The 18,375-nt window shown below is 35.0% G+C and overlaps 1 protein-coding gene across 2 annotated transcripts in view; it reads right to left on the bottom strand.

The window, feature by feature from the left end:
- Positions 1-18,375, bottom strand: part of Ubxn2a (UBX domain protein 2A) — a 35,661-nt gene that overhangs the window by 4,809 nt on the left and 12,477 nt on the right. For both annotated transcript variants that reach the window (XM_077792148.1, XM_026400235.2), the window contains 5 exons: positions 16,776-16,829; positions 11,745-11,883; positions 5,562-5,668; positions 1,858-1,995; positions 330-488 (listed from right to left, as the gene is read on the bottom strand). In XM_077792148.1, coding sequence (XP_077648274.1) covers positions 330-488; positions 1,858-1,995; positions 5,562-5,668; positions 11,745-11,883; positions 16,776-16,816 — 584 coding nt within the window. In that variant the 5' untranslated portion in view covers positions 16,817-16,829. The remainder of the gene's footprint in view (positions 1-329; positions 489-1,857; positions 1,996-5,561; positions 5,669-11,744; positions 11,884-16,775; positions 16,830-18,375) is intronic.

Here is an 18,375-nt window from a genome sequence, read left to right as displayed (position 1 = left end):
TTTCATTAATGTCCAACAGTTTCCTTTGTCTTGACATATTAAATTTGGAAGACTATTCATTAAAATCATTCATTAGGGGGCTGGGATTGTGGCTCAGCAGTAGAGTGCCTGCCTAGCACGTGCAAGGCCCTGGGATTGATCCTCAATACCACATAAAAATAAGTAAATAAAATAAAATACTGTGTCCAACTACAAAAACAACAACAACAACAACAAAAAAACACCTTCATTAGTTCTTAAAAATTACTGTTGACTAATCTTAAAAGAAATGAAATTTAAATTTGGAAAAAAAAAAAAAAATCAGGCAAATACTGACCCGGAAGACTCACCTATGAGATGTATTGAATTTCTGGACAATCCTTTTCCCATTGGCTAACCAGATCTGTATATTAGTGATGGGCTCCAAGTTGTTCAGTGAAACAGTAGACAAATTATTTTTATTTTCAACTTCAATACTCTTTGCTTTAGAAACAATTTTTGGTGTGGCACTAAGAAAATCCAAACAACAAAGTCAGACACAAGTTTTTCCATTACTATAAAAACTTTACTTTTAGACTTTAACTATAAGTCATTAACTATTTCCCTAATAACAACATAAACATATACTAATTATGTCCATAATATATAATGATTCTAAGAATCTAATGAAATTATGAATACTTAATTAATACGTAAGCTTAAAGAGTGCTATATAAATAAACTGCTGCTAGTATTATTTGAATAGTGCTTTACAGTATAGTAATTTTACAGGGTTGATGTATCTATAGACTTTAGCTTTACCTACTGCCTAGGATAAATTTGTAAAAGAAATTACAAGTTCTCTATAGATATAGTTCTTGGGTTATAAAGGAAAAGGAAACAGAGAATTTTGAAAGACACATCTAGGTATTTTTCTATGTATGAATGAATATGTATGCACTTTACCATTTTTGTTTTGTTTGGTAGGACTGACCCCAGGGGTGCTTTACCAGTAAGCTACATTTCCAGCCCTTTTTATTTTTTATTCTGAGATAGCATTCACTAAATTGCTGGGGCTGGCTTTGAACTCACGATCCTCTTTACTCAGCCTCCCAAACTGCTGGGATTATAGGCGTGAGCCAGTGCGCCCAGAGTGCATTTTACCAATCTTGATAATTAAAATATGAGAATTCATAAAAACCAAAGTGATCCCATATCTAACTGTAGTAATTCCATCATAAGGCATAGTTAGATATGATAAAAATGGAAAACTGAAATAATTAAAGGCTTTGATGTCAATATTAACGTTATCAGACTTTTTCTTTTTTCTTTTTTTGGGCAGCACCATGGATTGAACACAGGTGCACTCCACCACTAAGTTATATCCCCAACCCTTTTTATTGTGAGACAGGGCAGGGTCTTGCTAAATTGCCCAAGCTGCCCTTGAACTTCTGATTCCCTTGCCTTAGTCTCCTGAGTAGCTGGGATTATAGGTGAGTGCTATTGTGCCTAGCTTTCTTTTCTTTAAATTTTCTTTTTCAGTACTGGGGAAAAAATAGAACTGTAATATTGAAAAGTTAGCATAGGTACTCTGTAGCACTAATGGCAAAGTTTGGTGGTAAAAGGGAGAGTAAATGATTTATACAATTTTGTCCTAAATAGGCCAGGCTCTTCTGACCTGATAAAACCAGGAAAAGTCTCTGTGATTAGTGCCAGCCTATTTTAATATCACTAAAGTAAATGTGACTTAGGAATCTCCATAAAAACTCACATAAAAAACTCATTTCTAGTAGGAGAAATGGTAAGTTATATACATGTGTCTACATGTGTAAAATAATGTCAAAATCAATATTAGTTAAGCCTCTGCTTATGGCAAAGGCAGATAATAGACACACTTACCTTCCCAGTCTGTGACCCTGTCCTGAGAAGGGTTGGAACACAGGCTTTGTAGACACACAAAGTTCACTTTTCTTATCTTCAACTTTAACATCCACCTCTTCTTTATCAAAAATTCCTTGTAATTCTGAAGGTAACTCCCTTGGAAGGCAAGAAAACAAAATGATAAAGCTTCTAATGCCTTTTCTTTCTCTGAAAAACATTCTGTTTTTATGCCAAAATATTTTATGTAAAAGAATTGGACAGGGCTGGGGTTGTGGCTCAGGGATACAATGCTCGCCTAGCAAGCATGTGAGAGGCCCTGGGTTCGATCCTCAGCACCACATAAAAATAAATAAATAAAATAAAATAAAGGTATTGTGTCCAACTACAATTCAAAAATAAATATTAAAAAATAATTGGACAATATGTATAACAAAGAAGCATAATATATCTCTATAATTAAATAACTAAATGTATTTAAGTAACAGGACTTGAACCAAAGTCTGGGCTTTGTCTAACATACCAAATGCCTCTATCTTTTTTTTTTTTATATTTTGTTTTTTAGTTTTAGTTGAACACAATACCTTTATTTTATTTTTATGTTGTGCTGAGGGTTGAACTCAGTGTCTCATACATGCTAGGCGAGCGCTCTACTGCTGAGCCACAACCCCAGCCCCCCCCAAATGCCTCTCTTTTGAACCACATAAGCTATAGGACAGCAGGGACGACATCTGTTTTATTCATAATTATATTCTGATCCCAGGAACAATGTCTGGTAAAAAAACACAAATATCTTTTTTGATGTTAACAATGTTATGACACATACTTAATATATAAGTAATTAATTTCCCTGAGGCGGTTTCCACAAAGGAAAAACTATAAAATAACTGATTTTTTCTAACAAATAACATAAATTCACTTAATATATTTTACTTGTGTACATTTATTTATTTATTTGGGTACTGGGGATTTAACCCAGGGGTGCTTGGCTCCTGAGCCACACACCCTGTCCTTTTTTAAATTTTGAGATAGGGCCTCACTGAGTTGCTGAGGCTGGTCTCAAACTTGTGATCCTCCTGCCTTAGCCTCCTAAATTGCTGGGATTAAGGAGTGTGCCAGCCCACTAGGCTCTTGTGTACTTTTATGAAATATACTTTCACACATATATAAAAGTTTTAAATTTTTTATTGAATTTTTTTCTAAAAATATGTGAATTAAAAATGTAAATGTGTAAAATTAAGATGTGAATGTCTGTCAGTTTGCAAACCTTGGTATAGACTCTCCTAGATTTTCTCTATATTTATTATTCCATATAATTTAATTGTTTTTCCATTTGGGTTGAACATCAACTCAACGAATGGGAGAAGATATTTGTAATCATGAATCTAATAAGGGAATTGAATCTAGAATATATAAAGAACTCTTCCAGGGCTGAGATGTAGCTTAAAAGGCCCTGGGTTTGATGCCCAGCAACACACAGACATATGGAGAATGCTGGCAACTCAGTAAAAAGGCAAATAATCCAGTTTTAAAATAGGCAAAAAAAAAAAAAAAAAAAAAGACAGAATTTGACCACGCATTTTTCCAATGAAGATATGCAGCCAATAAACACATGAAAGCCATTCAATATTACTGATCAATAGGGAAATGCAAATCAAAACTGGAATGACATACCACTCTACATCCACTAGGATGGCTATAATTTTAAAAAGCAGACACTGACAAAGGTTAGTGGGGATATTGAAAAACTGCAAACCTTATACAGTGCTGTTAAATGGGGCAGCCACTTTGGAATCCAGCTTGGAAGTTTTTTGTTAAGTTAAACATAGAATTAACATTTCCAAGGAGAGACAGTGGAATGAATCTGACAGAACTTTCCCATATACATATATGAATATACCACAGTGAATCTCACATTGTGTACATCCACAAGAAACTAATTAAAAAAAAAAAAAACTATGGGTAAATGGCAGAAAGATCAGAAGAGGAAAGGGAGGAGGAGGTGGGGGGAGGGAGATATATTCCATGGTTTTATAATTATGTTAAGATGAATTCGACTGTCATGTATAACCAAAAAGAACCAATAAAATGATAGAGTGCCTGCCTAGAATTCATGAAACCAGACACAAAAGGCCACACACCATGTGATTCCATTTATATGCAATATCTAGAATAGGACAATCCATAGGGATGGAAAGCAGATAACTGGTTATGAAGGGCTATAGGGAAGGGGAAATGGAGAGTGACTTCTAGTATCAAGTTTCTTTTTTGGGGCTGGGGATGTGGCTCAAGCGTTAGCGCGCTCGTCTGGCATGCGTGCGGCTCGGGTTCGATCCTCAGCACCACATACCAACAAAGATGTTGTGTCCGCCAATAATTAAAAATAAATAAATAAATATTTTGAAAAATTCTCTCTCCCTCTATCACTCTCTCTTAAAAAAAAAAAGTTGGGGCTGGGGATGTGGCTCAGCGGTAGCGCGCTCGCCTGGCATGCGTGCGGCCCGGGTTCGATCCTCAGCACCACATACCAACAAAGATGTTGTGTCCGCCGAGAACTAAAAAAATAAAAATAAAAAAAATAAAAAAAAGTTTCTTTTTGTGATAATGAACATATTCTAAGTGACAACTGTTGCACAACTGTAAATATATTAAAAATACTGAATTATACACTTTAAAGGTATGAATTATGGTAACCTCTCAACAAAGCCGTTATTTAAAAATACTTAAATTCTAGAATAGTCAAAGGTGTTTTTATTTATTTATTATTATGTTTTACTATTTTGCAATACTGGGGGTTAAACCTAGGGGTGCTCTACCACTGAGCTAACATCCCCACCTTATTTTATTTTGAGATAGGGTTGCCCAGGCTGGCCTTGAACTTGCAATCCTCCTGCCTCAGCCTTCCAACTAGTTAGTATTACAGGTCCAGGTCTGTGCATCTGCATCCAACTCAAATACATATAAAAATAAACAGATAAAATAAAGATATTGTGTCCATCTACAACTAAAAAAAATTTTTTTAAATCCCTTTTGAATGTTAACAGTGTTATGGCACATACTTAATATATAAGCAATTAATATCCCTGGGGAGGTTTTCACAAAGGACAAATTATAAAATATGTGTTTGATAGGAATTGAACACAGGGTCTCATGCATGTCCTCATAGATATTTTTATAGTAGTAAAATTAGCCTAAATTTCTAAGAACAATTAAGTCTGTATACACGTATGTATATATCTGTGTGTGTGCATACCTATACATACACATATAAATAAATAAAATAAATAAGGGTCATTGTTGTGATAAAATAATATGTAGGTATATTAAAATATTTCACAACGATGTTCAGAAAATAAACATGCATATTATGTATAAATCTATACATGAAAATGACAACGAAATTCAACAAAAATGTTAATAGTTACTTCTGGGTTGTTAAATAACACTTAGAATCACAAATACATTATAAAGCACAATTTCATAGACTCTAAAGACAACTAAACGTAAGTATCAAATAACAAATAAGAGGTTGATGAGAATTTAAGTCTCTAACATTTTTAAAAATTATAGTGTGGCTTTCTTAAGAAAACTTGTCTTATAAAAAATGCTAATTCACAAAAGTATCTATGAATGTATAGTGGTGTATGATCAACATTAAAAAGGATTCTTCCACAGAATCCTTTAATGTTGCCTAAAATATCCTTCTATTTACAAAGACTGCTTACCCTTTTTTGATAGAGTTCAGAAACTGCTGACTTGCACCATCAGAATAACTTCTAAAATCATCATTGACTGTGAATCCATTTTTCCATAATTTTATACTTACATCTACCTGCAAAGCAATAAGAAGAAAAATGTATTATGTTAATAAAATGTAATAGTAATTTAAATTTTTCTTTGAAAAATTTTTTTAATTCTTTTTTTTTTTAAAGAGAGTGAGAGAGGGAGAGAGAGAAAGAGAGAGAGAGAGAGAATTTTTTTAATATTTATTTTTTAGTTATTGGCGGACACAACATCTTTGTTTGTATGTGGTGCTGAGGATCGAACCCGGGCCGCACGCATGCCAGGCGAGCACGCTACCGCTTGAGCCACATCCCCAGCCCATCTTTGAAAATTTTTATCATTATACATTTTATATATTAAGAACTCCAAATGTAAAATATAAAAAATTATGTCTATACATAATTCATATGATACAAATTATTTTTCATAATATAATTTAAAATAAATGCTTTTAGAATGCTTTACTACTGAGCTACATCCCCAGCCCTTTTATAATTTTTTTTTTTTATTTTGTGACAGGGTTTCGTTAACTTGCTTACAGCCACTCTAAGTTGGCTGCTGGAATTATAGGTGTGCACCATCATGCCCATCTTTTAAAAAATTTTATGGATTTTTTTTTGTTACTGAGGATTAACCCAGGGTTGCTAAACCACTGAGCCACGTCCCAAGCTCTTTTTGAGACAGGGTCTCGTTAAGTTGCTGAGGTCCATGCTAAATTGCTGAGACTGGTATTGAATTTGCAATTCTCCTGGCTTAGCCTCCCAAGTCACTGGGATTACAGGCATGCACCACTGTATCTCATTTTCTAATTGTACTCTTAAAGAGACAAAAAGCATTGGGGCTGGGGATGTGGCTCAAGCGGTAGCGCGCTCGCCTGGCATGGGTGCGGCCCGGGTTCGATCCTCAGCACCACATACAAACAAAGATGTTGTGTCCACCAAAAACTAAAATTAAATAAATAAATATTAAAAATCTCTCTCTCTCTCTCTCTCTCTCTCTCTCTCTCTCTCTAAAAAAAAAAAAGAGAGAGAGAGAGAGACAAAAAGCAATGACCAATTAATCACTATTCCTTCATATATAAAATACTATTGTTAGACTATTTTTATCAATATTTCATCTCTTAGTGTTTTCTGCTTATAAGAACAATATTTATTTACTCATTTAGTCAAAGAAGCAAGGTAAGTCACTACAGAAATATAGAAAGGTTTAAAAATACAGCAGAATGCATGGATGCTTCAGGCTGAACACAAGACTGAAAAAATAGACAATATTAAAAGACCAACCTCATTTACATTTATTCAACTTATTATACATTCAATATATGTTTAATGAGTGTGTAATATGTAAAAGACACTCATTAAGGTGCTGGGGGAAAATAATAATAGCATAAACAGTTGGCCTTCTGTATCTATGGGTTCCACACACATGCATTCAAGCACCCACAGATCAAACAGGAAGAAAATTTATAATAAACATGTACATTTTTGTCATTATTCCTTACACAATATATCACACAACAACCATTTAATAGTATTAGGTGTATCTAGAGATAATTTGAAGTATAGGGGAAGAAGTGAGCAAATTGTATGCGATTTGAATCCCATGGGATTCAAACTGGGTGTGGGAAGCATGCACCTATAGTCCCAGAACTCAAGAAGCTGAGGCAGAAGGACCACATGATCTCAGGGGTTTGAGAAGACCCTGGATAACATAGTGAGACCCCATGTTTAAAAAAAGAAAGAAAACTGAAAATAGGAACTTAAGCATCCTCAAGGGGTCCTGGGACCAATCTTCTGCCAATGATTTACTGAATACTAAGAAATTAGAGTATTGTTAGTATATATGGTGTGCAGGTACATGCCCACACACAGTCGTATGTATATACATACACATAGAGAACACTGTATACGTATTCAATGTGTACCAGACACTGTTAAGAGGCACTCTCCCTATGTAACCTTATTTATTCCTCCCAACATCTATATAAAGTAGATATTATTATCCTATTTTTATGGACAGAGAACCAGAAACATAGAATATTAATTAAATTATCCAGTGCTAAACAGCTGGTAAGGTGTGGAGCTGGGACATGAACCCAAAGAGGCTATGCCCAGAAGCCATATTCTTTCCTTTTCAAGAGGTTGAAGGGTACTAGGGATTGAACCCAGCTCCCTGTGCATGTTAGTCTGAGTTCCACGGTGAGGAACACTCCCAGCCCCACAGCCCGTCCTCTTAGGTCACTGTACTTTACTCTTCTTTAATGCCTGACAACCAAACCACCAAGTCTCTGCTTTCATGTACTCACATAAGACTGAGAACAAATAGAAAAGAGCCCATAAAAAAGACACTGAAGAGAAGAAATTTCAAAACAAAATCCCCAAAATGATCATTAATATGATCACATAAGATGATTATTCAGAAAGGGAGTGGGAAGGAAAAATTCCAGGAACAAGAGAGGTCTTGAAAACTGAATACAACAGAAATGAAGTAAAAGAATTGAATTTAAGGTTCATAAAACATTAAAATAAGGGCTGGGGATGTGGCTCAAGCGGTAGCGCGCTCGCCTGGCATGCGTGCGGCCCGGGTTCGATCCTCAGCACCACATACAAACGAAGATGTTGTGTCCGCCGAGAACTAAATAAAATAAATATTAAAAATTCTCTCTCTCTCTCTCTCTCTCTCTCTCTCTCCTCTCTCACTCTCTCTTTAAAAAAAAAGACTCTTAAAAAAAAACATTAAAATAAAACAATAAAAGTGAAAACAGAAAAAATAAGAAATGAAGAGGCTCAGTCCAAGAAGTCTAAGTTGGAACATTTACAGACAGAACAGGTAACAGAGGAACAAAAGAGCAAAGAGAAAATGTCCCAGAATGGTAAGGCACATTTCTGGATTGAATGAGTGGAAAAGGACCCACATCACGGCCCATAAGAACACCAGGTTAAAGGGAAGACTCCAAAAGCTTGCAGGGAGCCAAATGCTGCATACAAAGGCTCAGGTGTTGGAATGCCAGTCTGTCAATCAAGTATGAACGCAGAAAAGAGGAAAATTCAGGCTTACAGGGTTTTAACTCATGCATTCCTCAGGTTCTCTTTTTTCACACACACTTTTGCCTTGTTTCCCCCTCATCTGCCACCCCTCCCTCAACCCCTCAGGCCAAGGACCAAACCCAGGGTCTTGGGCGCTAGTCAAGTGCTCTGCCTGAATTAAATAATCCCAACCCCTGACATGCCACCACTCCCCCACAACCCGGTGAGCCCCCCAATACTGGGGACTGATCCCAGGGGCATTCCCACTGAGCTATGTCCCCAGCCCTTCTCATTTTTTATTTTGAAATATGGTCTTGCTAAGTTGCTAAGGGTGGCCTGAAATTTGTGATCCTCCTGCCTCAGTTCTCCAGTTGTTGGATTACAGGTGCATGACATCAAGCCTGCCTCCACATATACACTTTATCATAAATCTACCTCAAGAATTTCTTGAGGTAAATTCTTATTAATTTCAATGAAAAATTTAAAAGCAACATGGAAGAGAAATATACTCAAAGTCATAAAAGACATAACAGTGATAACTGATTTAATCCCAAATTAACTATGATAGACTAATGAGACAAAGTGGTTCAGGAAGAGGGAGAAGGCAGATAATGAGAGCTAAATCCTCATTTCTTTTCTTTTCTTTCTTTTTTTTTTTTTTTTCTATTTTTGTGGATTGAACCAAGAGTTTCCTATATGGTATCCAAGCACACTACCACTGAACTTTTCCCCAGCCTACTAAATCATTATTTTCTATAATAAAAAGTCAACGCACATAGTTTGACAATCTGAAAAAAATCAACAACTATCATTATTAGTATATAATTAGAAACATAAAGCTCCTACCAAAAGAAATAGCCAAGAATTGTAAGTAGCTGTCTCCTGGAAGTGGACATAATGGTCAAGGAGGAACAGGTCTGCTATTTTTTTATATAAGCCTATCAGAACCCTTAGATTTAAAATTTTTACAACTTTTTTTCCAACTTTGATAAAATTTTAAATCAATTTAAAAAGTGAATCATAATCAAGGTTTTCTTTCACAAATACTTTTTTTTTTTTTTTTTTTTAAGAGAGAGTGAGAGAGAGAGGGGGACAGAGAGAGAGAGAATTTTAACATTTATTTATTTTTTCCTTAGTTCTCGGCGGACACAACATCTTTGTTTGTATGTGGTGCTGAGGATCGAACCCGGGCCGCACGCATGCCAGACGAGCGCGCTACCGCTTGAGCCACATCCCCAGCCCCACAAATACTTTTAATATCAGACTTCAAAAAGTGAGCTGAATTCTCATAATTGTTACTGCTTTTAGTTAGCTGTGAAGTGTTATTTTTTTTTCTTTTTAAAAATATTTTTTAGAGGTTGATAGATCTTTATTTTATTCATTTATTTGTATGTGGTGCTGAGAATCGAACCCAGTGTCTCACACATGCTAGGCAAGCACTCTACCACTGAGCCACAACCCTAGCCCACAAAGTGTTATTTTGATTGAAAAATATATATGTATTTTTAAATCAGCCAGGTGCAGTAGCATATGCTTATAATCCCAGTGACTCAGGAGGCTGATGTAGAAGAATCTCAAGTTTGAGGCCCGCCTGTGAGACCCTGTCTCAAAAAGAAAAAAAAGAGGACTTGGGATGTGGCTCAGCTGTAGAGTATCCCCAAGTTCAATTCCAAGTATCACAAAACAACTGAAAAACAAACAAACAAAAAAATCCTAACCACCTTGTAATATAGATATGTAGTTAATCAAAGCAGCTATTATGTTAAAAAATTTTTTTGTAGTTGTAGATGAACATCATATTTTTATTTATTTTTTTATGTGGTACTAAGGATGGAACCCAGTATCTCACACAGGCTAGGCCATAGCCTCAGCCCTCAAAGCAGTTATTTTAATAACTTTTCCAGGATACTCTTTTGACATGTCATCAAAATTTAATAAGTGGTAATATCTCAAAATTTAGTTGAGAATTTGAATGTGAAACCTGAAACTTTTTAGTGTTTTTTTTTTTTCATATGCTTGTTACATTAAAATCCTTTAATATATGTGACACTTTCACTTTTTAACTCATGCATGATTCTATAATGTTCTATACACTGGTCATCTGGAAAATACTGATTCCTTAAGTTCATTATATGATAAAGCTATAGACATTAAAACAACACGATCTCATCAGGAAATTCTGTAAATGTTGAGAAGTTGCCAAGTACATGATTGAAATGTTCCAAAATTCTTATTTTTACTACAAAAGTTGGTTAAGTAAAATTTTACCATTTGCACACAAATACTAAAAGTTGAATTCCTTCAAGTGCCAGGCTCTCTTTATTTATTATGAGAAAATATCTGCCAAAATCCCACATTTGAATAACTGTAGTCTATGCATAAATCATTCTTTCAGACAAAAATTATATGCCATGAAAAAGCAGATAGTTCAATCTGTACCTCAAACAACTGCACTTTTCCATATGATATTTCTGTATACTGCAGAAATGCTTTCTGTGGGGCTGGGGATGTCTGTAGCTCAGTGGTAATGTGCTTGTCTAGCCTGAGTGAGGGCCCTCTAACTCCAGCACCACAAAAAAAAAAAAAAAAAAAAAAAAAAAAACCAAAAAAACACACAAACACACACACAGAATTGCTTTATGTTTATTTCACATTTTGTCAAACAGAATATTAATGATATATATTCAATGTTTGGGATTAATAAATCTTTGATTTGCTGGGTGTGGTAGTAAACGCATGTAATCTCAGCTACTTGAGAGGTTGAGGTAGGAGGATCACAATTCTAGGCCAGACAGGGCAACTTAGAGAGACTCCGTTTCAAAATAAAATTTAAAAGTTTTACTGTTTCATCAAGGGTATTAATTGAAACCAGTGTTTTTTCTTTATAAGAATACAATAATTTCTACTTCAATTTGCTGTCACTGCCTTGAATCCTGCTAAGATTTGCATAATTTTACCCATCATTACTTCTGCAACATCTATGAAAGATCAACACAGTGTAGGTGGTAAATAATACCTTTACTATTAGGAAAACAGGGATCCTCTAAAAGATCCCTATTTTGAGAAATACCAGAAGATTAAAAAGTAATAGACATTTACCTCTTTCTTCTGTTCAGTAGGGGACAAGCATTTGGCACCAACCTTCTGGGCTTCCTCAAAAAGGCTATTCACAAAATATTCACAATTTGTTTGTTGATTATCACTAAGAGGTTGATTGTTGGATCCTGTTTCAGAAACCCTAAGCAAAGAAAGAAAGAAAGCACTACTCATTACCAGAGCTCTAAAAATATACAGAAGTTCTTCTAATTACGGGATGTTGAACTGAGATGCTACCTCCAAGTCTGTGGTTCAGGTCCCCTTCTAAGTTAATATAAAATGTCACTAAGATGTAGACCCTACCACCTATCTCACAAAGTGGTTGTGAAAATTAAATGCAAATACATATAAAAGTCTGTAGATGGTCTATAGGTAAGTCCTGTACACGTATTGGCACACAGAAAGCTTACAAATATTATATCGTTATAATCACTTTGTACTTTCTGATATCTGCTTCTTTTGTTCAGAAAGCAGTTGGTGCTTAATAACTAATTAACAAACACAAAGCCCCTAAAGCTGAGCAGGTAGAGTACCTTAAGTTTTATTCCTTTATATTATCTATTAAACTTTATCTTGTGGGCTGGGGATGTGGCTCAAGCGGTAGCGCGCTCGCCTGGCATTCGAGCGGCCCGGGTTCGATCCTCAGCACCACATACAAACAAAGATGTTGTGTCCGCCGAGAACTAGAAAATAAATATTAAAAAAAAAAAATTCTCTCTCTCTCTCTCTCACCTCTCTCTTTAAAAAAAAATTTAAAAAAATAAACTTTATCTTGTGAATTCAAATGAATAAGAAATAGTTTATAAGAGGTTCAGAGTTGAGTGAGTGGAGATATAGGAACAGATATAATACAAAATGAATATAATAAGAGACAGCTTAAAAAATCAGAGTTCTGGCTTCACTGAACAGGTGACAATGAGTTTCACATGTAAGAAACTATAAGGGGGGCTGGGGATGTGGCTCAAGCGGTAGCGCGCTCGCCTGGCATGCGTGTGGCCCAGGTTCGATCCTCAGCACCACATACAAATAAAGATGTTGTGTCCACCAAATACTAAAAAATAAATATTAAAAATTCTCTCTCTCCCTCCCTCTCTCTCACTGTCTCTCACTCTTTCTAAAAAAAAAAAAAAGAAAAAAGAAAAAAAAAAGAAACTATAAGGGGACAGAAAAAAAAAAAGGGTAGGAAAGGCATTATGAACAACTCTACCCCACAAAAAAATTTAACTTAGATAAAATGACTAATTCCTTGAAAGGTAGAATCTATTGAAATTCACTTAAGGAATAACAGAAAATCTGAATAAACTTGTATATTAATGAAATAGAATCAATAATTCATAATTTTCTAAAACAGAAGCACGCGGGGCTTGTATGCGTTCACTGATTAATTCTACTAAACAATTAAAACAGAAGCAAACAGAAAACTATGAGAATGGCATTACCCTCATACTAAAATCACACAAAGATATTTATGAGAAAAGAAAATATCAGAAAATGTCTTTCATGATCATAGATGTAAAATCCCTCCACAAAACATTAACTAATTAGCTGGGCACTGTAATCTCAGGGACTTGGGAGGCTGACGTAGGAGGATCACAAGTTCAAAGCCAGCCTCAGCAAAAGAAAGGTGCTAAGCAAGTCAGTGAGACCCGTCTCTAAATAAAATACAAAATAGGGCTGGAAATGTGGCTCAGTGGTTAAGTGTCCCTGAATTCAATCCCTAGTACCCACCCCCCCAAAATTAACAAATCTAATCCAACAATGTGTTAAAAGGATTATATTCCACAACCAGGTAGGATTTATTGTAGTTTATGCAAGTCTGATTCAATATCTGAAAATCAACTAATGTAATCTGTCCTTTAATAGGCTAAAGAAGAAAAATAATATGATTAAAGCCAACATATGAAGGAAAAAGCACTGACAACATCCAAAACCCATTCAGGATAAAAGCTCCATGGCCTAGGAATAGAGGAGACTTCCTCTACTTGCATTTCCCTGATAACTAGTGACACTGGACATCTTTTCTTGATGTGGTGGTGCATGTCTGTAATCCCAGTGACATGGGAGGCTGAGGCAAGAGGATCTCAAATTCAAGGCCAGCCTCACCAACTTAGTGAGGCCCTAAGCAACTTAGGGCCTATCTTCAAATAAAAAATAAGAAGGGCTGGAAACTCAATGGTAAAGCACCCCTGGGTTCAATCCCCAGCACAAAAACAAATCAACAACAACAAAGACATTGGATATCTTTATGTAATCATTGGCCATTTGTATGTCTTCTTTGGAAGTCCTTAGCCCATTTTAAAATCAGATTATTAGGTTTTTGCTTTTTTTTGCTTTTGAGTTGTAGGAGAAAGTTAACCCTTTATCAGATACATGGTTTGCAAATTCTTCCCATTCTGTAGTTTGTCTTTTCATTCTGTCCATGTTTCCCCTCTTTTGCTCACTTTCTAATTCTACCTGGTTCTCTATAAATAAGAGTGTCAGCTGTTGTCCAAATAAGTGAAGGATTTGCATCTATGTACACTTTGGTAGCACATACAATGAATATAGAGTTTCACTATTGTCTTTGAACTGTTGAACAGTTTTGTTTTTTTTTTAAGAAATCAGTCTTTAACTTTTACCAACTGTTGTTTTTAACAAAATATTCATTGGGCTGGGGATGTGGCTCAAGTGGTAACGTGCTCGCCTGGCACGCGCTGGGCCCTGGGTTCAATCCTCAGCACCACATAAAAATAAAATAAAGATGTTGTGTCCACCGAAAACTAAAAAATAAATATTAAAAAAAAATTCTCTCTCTCTCAAAAAAATTAATTCATTCATTTATTCATTTATTGTGGTACAGGCATTCATTCTTTCATTGTGATACTGCAGCCCTTTTTATTTTGAGACAGGGTCTTGATAAATTGCACAAGGTGATCTGGAACTTGCAATTCTCTTGCCTCAGTTTTTTAGTTGCTGGGATTGCCAAGCATCTGCCACTCTGCACAGTTTAAACAAATCAATTTGTAACATTTAAACAAGTCAATTGAAAAATTTAAACAAATCAATTTGTCACAAAAAAAGATTACAAATGTGCCAGGTGCAGTGGTCCACACCTTTAGCCCCTTATACTTGGGAGGCTGAGGCAGGAGGACCACAAGTTTAAGACCAGCCTGGACAAAATAAAGAGACCCACATCTTATAAATAAATAAATAACAACAACAACAAAAAAAACAGCAGCACAAAGCAACCCTAGGCTCATCTCCAATAAACCTGCATGGTAGACAACACTTCATATGTGTTATCACAACTTATTACTAGGGGAATTAAGTGCATCCTGTGACTCCACTATCAGAGAACTCTTGGAAGCTTGTATATGATTTGCCCTAGGCTATGTCCCACGTATTTTAGCACCTTGTAACGCTTCATTGCAATAAATTATAGCCATAAATAAGACTATGAAGACTACATACTAAATCCTGTGACTCCTCCTAAAAAACAAAAATGAAACCTGAGAGTGGTCTTGTTCTCAGACACAATCTCACAATTATATAATAAATAATCAAATTTATATAAACCAATAAATGCCCAAATGGGGGGGATACAAATATTTCTTTGGTGTGGGGTATCTATCTTTTTTTTTTTTTTGGTACCAGGGATTGCTCAATCACTAATCACTAAGTCACATCCCTGGCCCTCTTTTCATTTTTAGACAGGATCTTGCTAAGTAGCTGAGGTTAGTCTTGAATTTGTGATCCTTCTGCCTCAGTCTCCTGATTTTTTGGGATTACAGGTGTGCTCCAACATGCCTGGCCAGTTCTGACTTCTTAAAATGTATTGTAAATAAATGAAATTTACCTTGCCAAGTTTTTAAAACAATGATAAGACAAAAATAAATATTTAACTTTAGATAAGTGAGAATAAAACATCCTATATTGATAAGAGCCATAAACTTTGCACTTACCATTTACTGAGGGCCAATACATGCTAATACTTTGCTAAGTATATTGTATTCTTTATGTCATTCTCATGAAAACCATTTAGATAGGTAGATATTTACATTCCCATTTTATAGACATGATATCGAAACCCAATGAATCTACCTAAGGGCTGGGGATGTGGCTCAAGCGGCAGCGTGCTCGTCTGGCATGCGTGCGGCCCGGGTTCGATCCTCAGCACCACATACCAACAAAGATGTTGTGTCCGCCGAGAACTAAAAAATAAATATTAAAATTCTCTCTCTCTCTCTCCTCCTCTCTCACTCTCTCTTTAAAAAAAAAAAAAAAAAAAATGAATCTACCTAAGTTGTCCATAGGTCAAAAAAGAAATAGAAGGCAAAGATAGGATTTAAACCTATGTTTATCAGACTCCAAAACCATCATATTTCTACTATGTCTCCAAGATAGTATAAGAGGCTAATGAGGTAGTTAAACTTTTCACTTCTGAGAGGTAATGTGTGAATAGAGAGAAATTCAACACCTGTTTCAATTAATGAAAGATTTAGGGTTGGGGTTGTGGGTCAAGGGTAGAGTGCTTGTGTAGCATGTGTAAGGCACTGGGTTCGATCCTCATCACTGCATATAAAGAAATAAAATAAGTAAAGGTCCATCAACAACTAAAAAAAAAAAAAAAACTAAAAACAAAATAAAAGATTTAGTAATTTCATTACAATCTGTTCAGTGAAGATATGGTTTAAAAAACTACTTCAAAATATAGTATTTTTATACTACCATTTAAAAACTACTATTATTGTTTTTGCCTGTGGCTGCAGGTATTGCTCAGTGGTAGAAAGCTTGCCTAGTATGTGTAGGCTCTGGGTTCCATGCCCAGAACTGGGGATATATATATATTATATATATATATATATATATATTACTATAAGATATTTACTATTATATATATATTTTATGATTAGATAATTACCATTAGATATTTACTAAAGAAAATATACATACTTAAAACTTACTTTATTATCTTTGCCAGTGACATGTAATACAAATAGAGAATAATAATAACAAAAGTATTAACAAAGAAATTCATAATTTTAATTAACTTACCACTTCTCTTTTATACTTTCAAGATTATCTACTTCTTTCATTCTCTTTGTGTTACTATAAAAGTAAAAAAACAAAAGCAAAAGTTCCCAATTTAGTATTTTAAACAAATCATTATTATGTATGCATCAATATATTTCAATATATAAATTACCAGGTAAGTCTTAAGTTGCATTAAAAGGGTCTTAGAAACAAGTGACCAAACTCAGAATTGTCATTTTTCATGTATAAAAAAAGCAATAATAAATACTAGCTTTGTATATAACTATCAAGATAGCCATCTCCCAACCCCTGAATAAAGTCTTTAGTATGTGTCATTTGAAAAAAATCATATATAAATATATATATATATATATATATATACACACACATACATATATACTTATATACACACACATATATATACTTACACACATATATACATACGTGTATACATATATATCTATCTACTCACATTTTTTTTTTCTAATGGTACGAAGGATCGAATTCAGAGGTACTGTACCACTGAGCTACATTCCATCCCTTTTTAAATTTTGAGTCAGAGTCTAACTAGTTTTTTATTTTGAGTCAAGGTCTCACTAATTGCTAAGGCTGACCTAGAATTTGTAATCCTGCTGCCTCAGTCTCCTAAGTCACTGGGATTACAGGCATGTGCCACCACGCCCAGCTGAAAAGAGTAATTTTTTATGTGCTAGTATGAAGAACCCTAGGGGAAAACAGAGCTTCCAGCATTCAAATTATTAGTAATATTATGTGTTTTTTGTTTTGTTTTGTTTTGTAGATGGACAGCATGCCTTTATTTTATTTGTGTATTTTTTTAATGTGGTGCTGAGGATCAAACCCAGTACCTCTCACGTCCAAGGCAAGCGCTCTGCCTCTGAGCTACAGCTCCAGCCCATGGTTGTTTTTATGAAACTATAGTACAAGGATAAAGGAGATGGTCTCCACTAGGAGACTCTCAGAGGATAGATGGCAGTCAGTAGCTAGAGATATTTTTGATTGTCACAACTAAGGAATAAGAATACTATTGCCCCCACAAGAAAGAATTATTCTTGGGGGCTGGGGTTGTGGCTCAGTGGCAGAGCGCTTGCCTCGCACACGTGAGGCGCTGGGTTCGATCCTCAGCACCACATAAAAATGAATAAACAAAATAAAGATACTGCATAAAAAAAAAAAGAATTATTCTGCCTGAAATACAATAGTGTTTAAGTTGAAAAACCTGGGATAAGGCAAAGAAGTAATTATAATTATTGCTGAAAAGAAAAAAAAATCAAGATTTTTTTGGTTAGAGTTAAAGAGATATATAACAATCAAAGAAACCAAGGAAAATTCCTATTATCTTAAATTTTAAATTGGAAATATCAATAACCTCCTGTATTTTTTCTTAAAAAATTACATATGAGTTCTGTCCACTTGAAAAGGCCCCAAAGCAACAATCAATCCAATTAACAATGAATAACTCTGGTGACAGAAGTATGGTCTCCTAATATCATTTACCACTAAAAGGAATCAACTTTTACTAGAAAAGGCTGACTTCGGATCTGGGATAGAAAATGTGCACTGGGTACCTGATATATCTTGCCATCTTGGATTAGTGTCAAAG

This window comes from Urocitellus parryii, chromosome 12, assembly GCF_045843805.1.
Source record: "Urocitellus parryii isolate mUroPar1 chromosome 12, mUroPar1.hap1, whole genome shotgun sequence".
NCBI classification, from domain to species: domain Eukaryota; kingdom Metazoa; phylum Chordata; class Mammalia; order Rodentia; family Sciuridae; genus Urocitellus; species Urocitellus parryii.
Note: the sequence above shows the minus strand (reverse complement) of the source record. Positions and strands in the feature narration are given on the sequence as shown.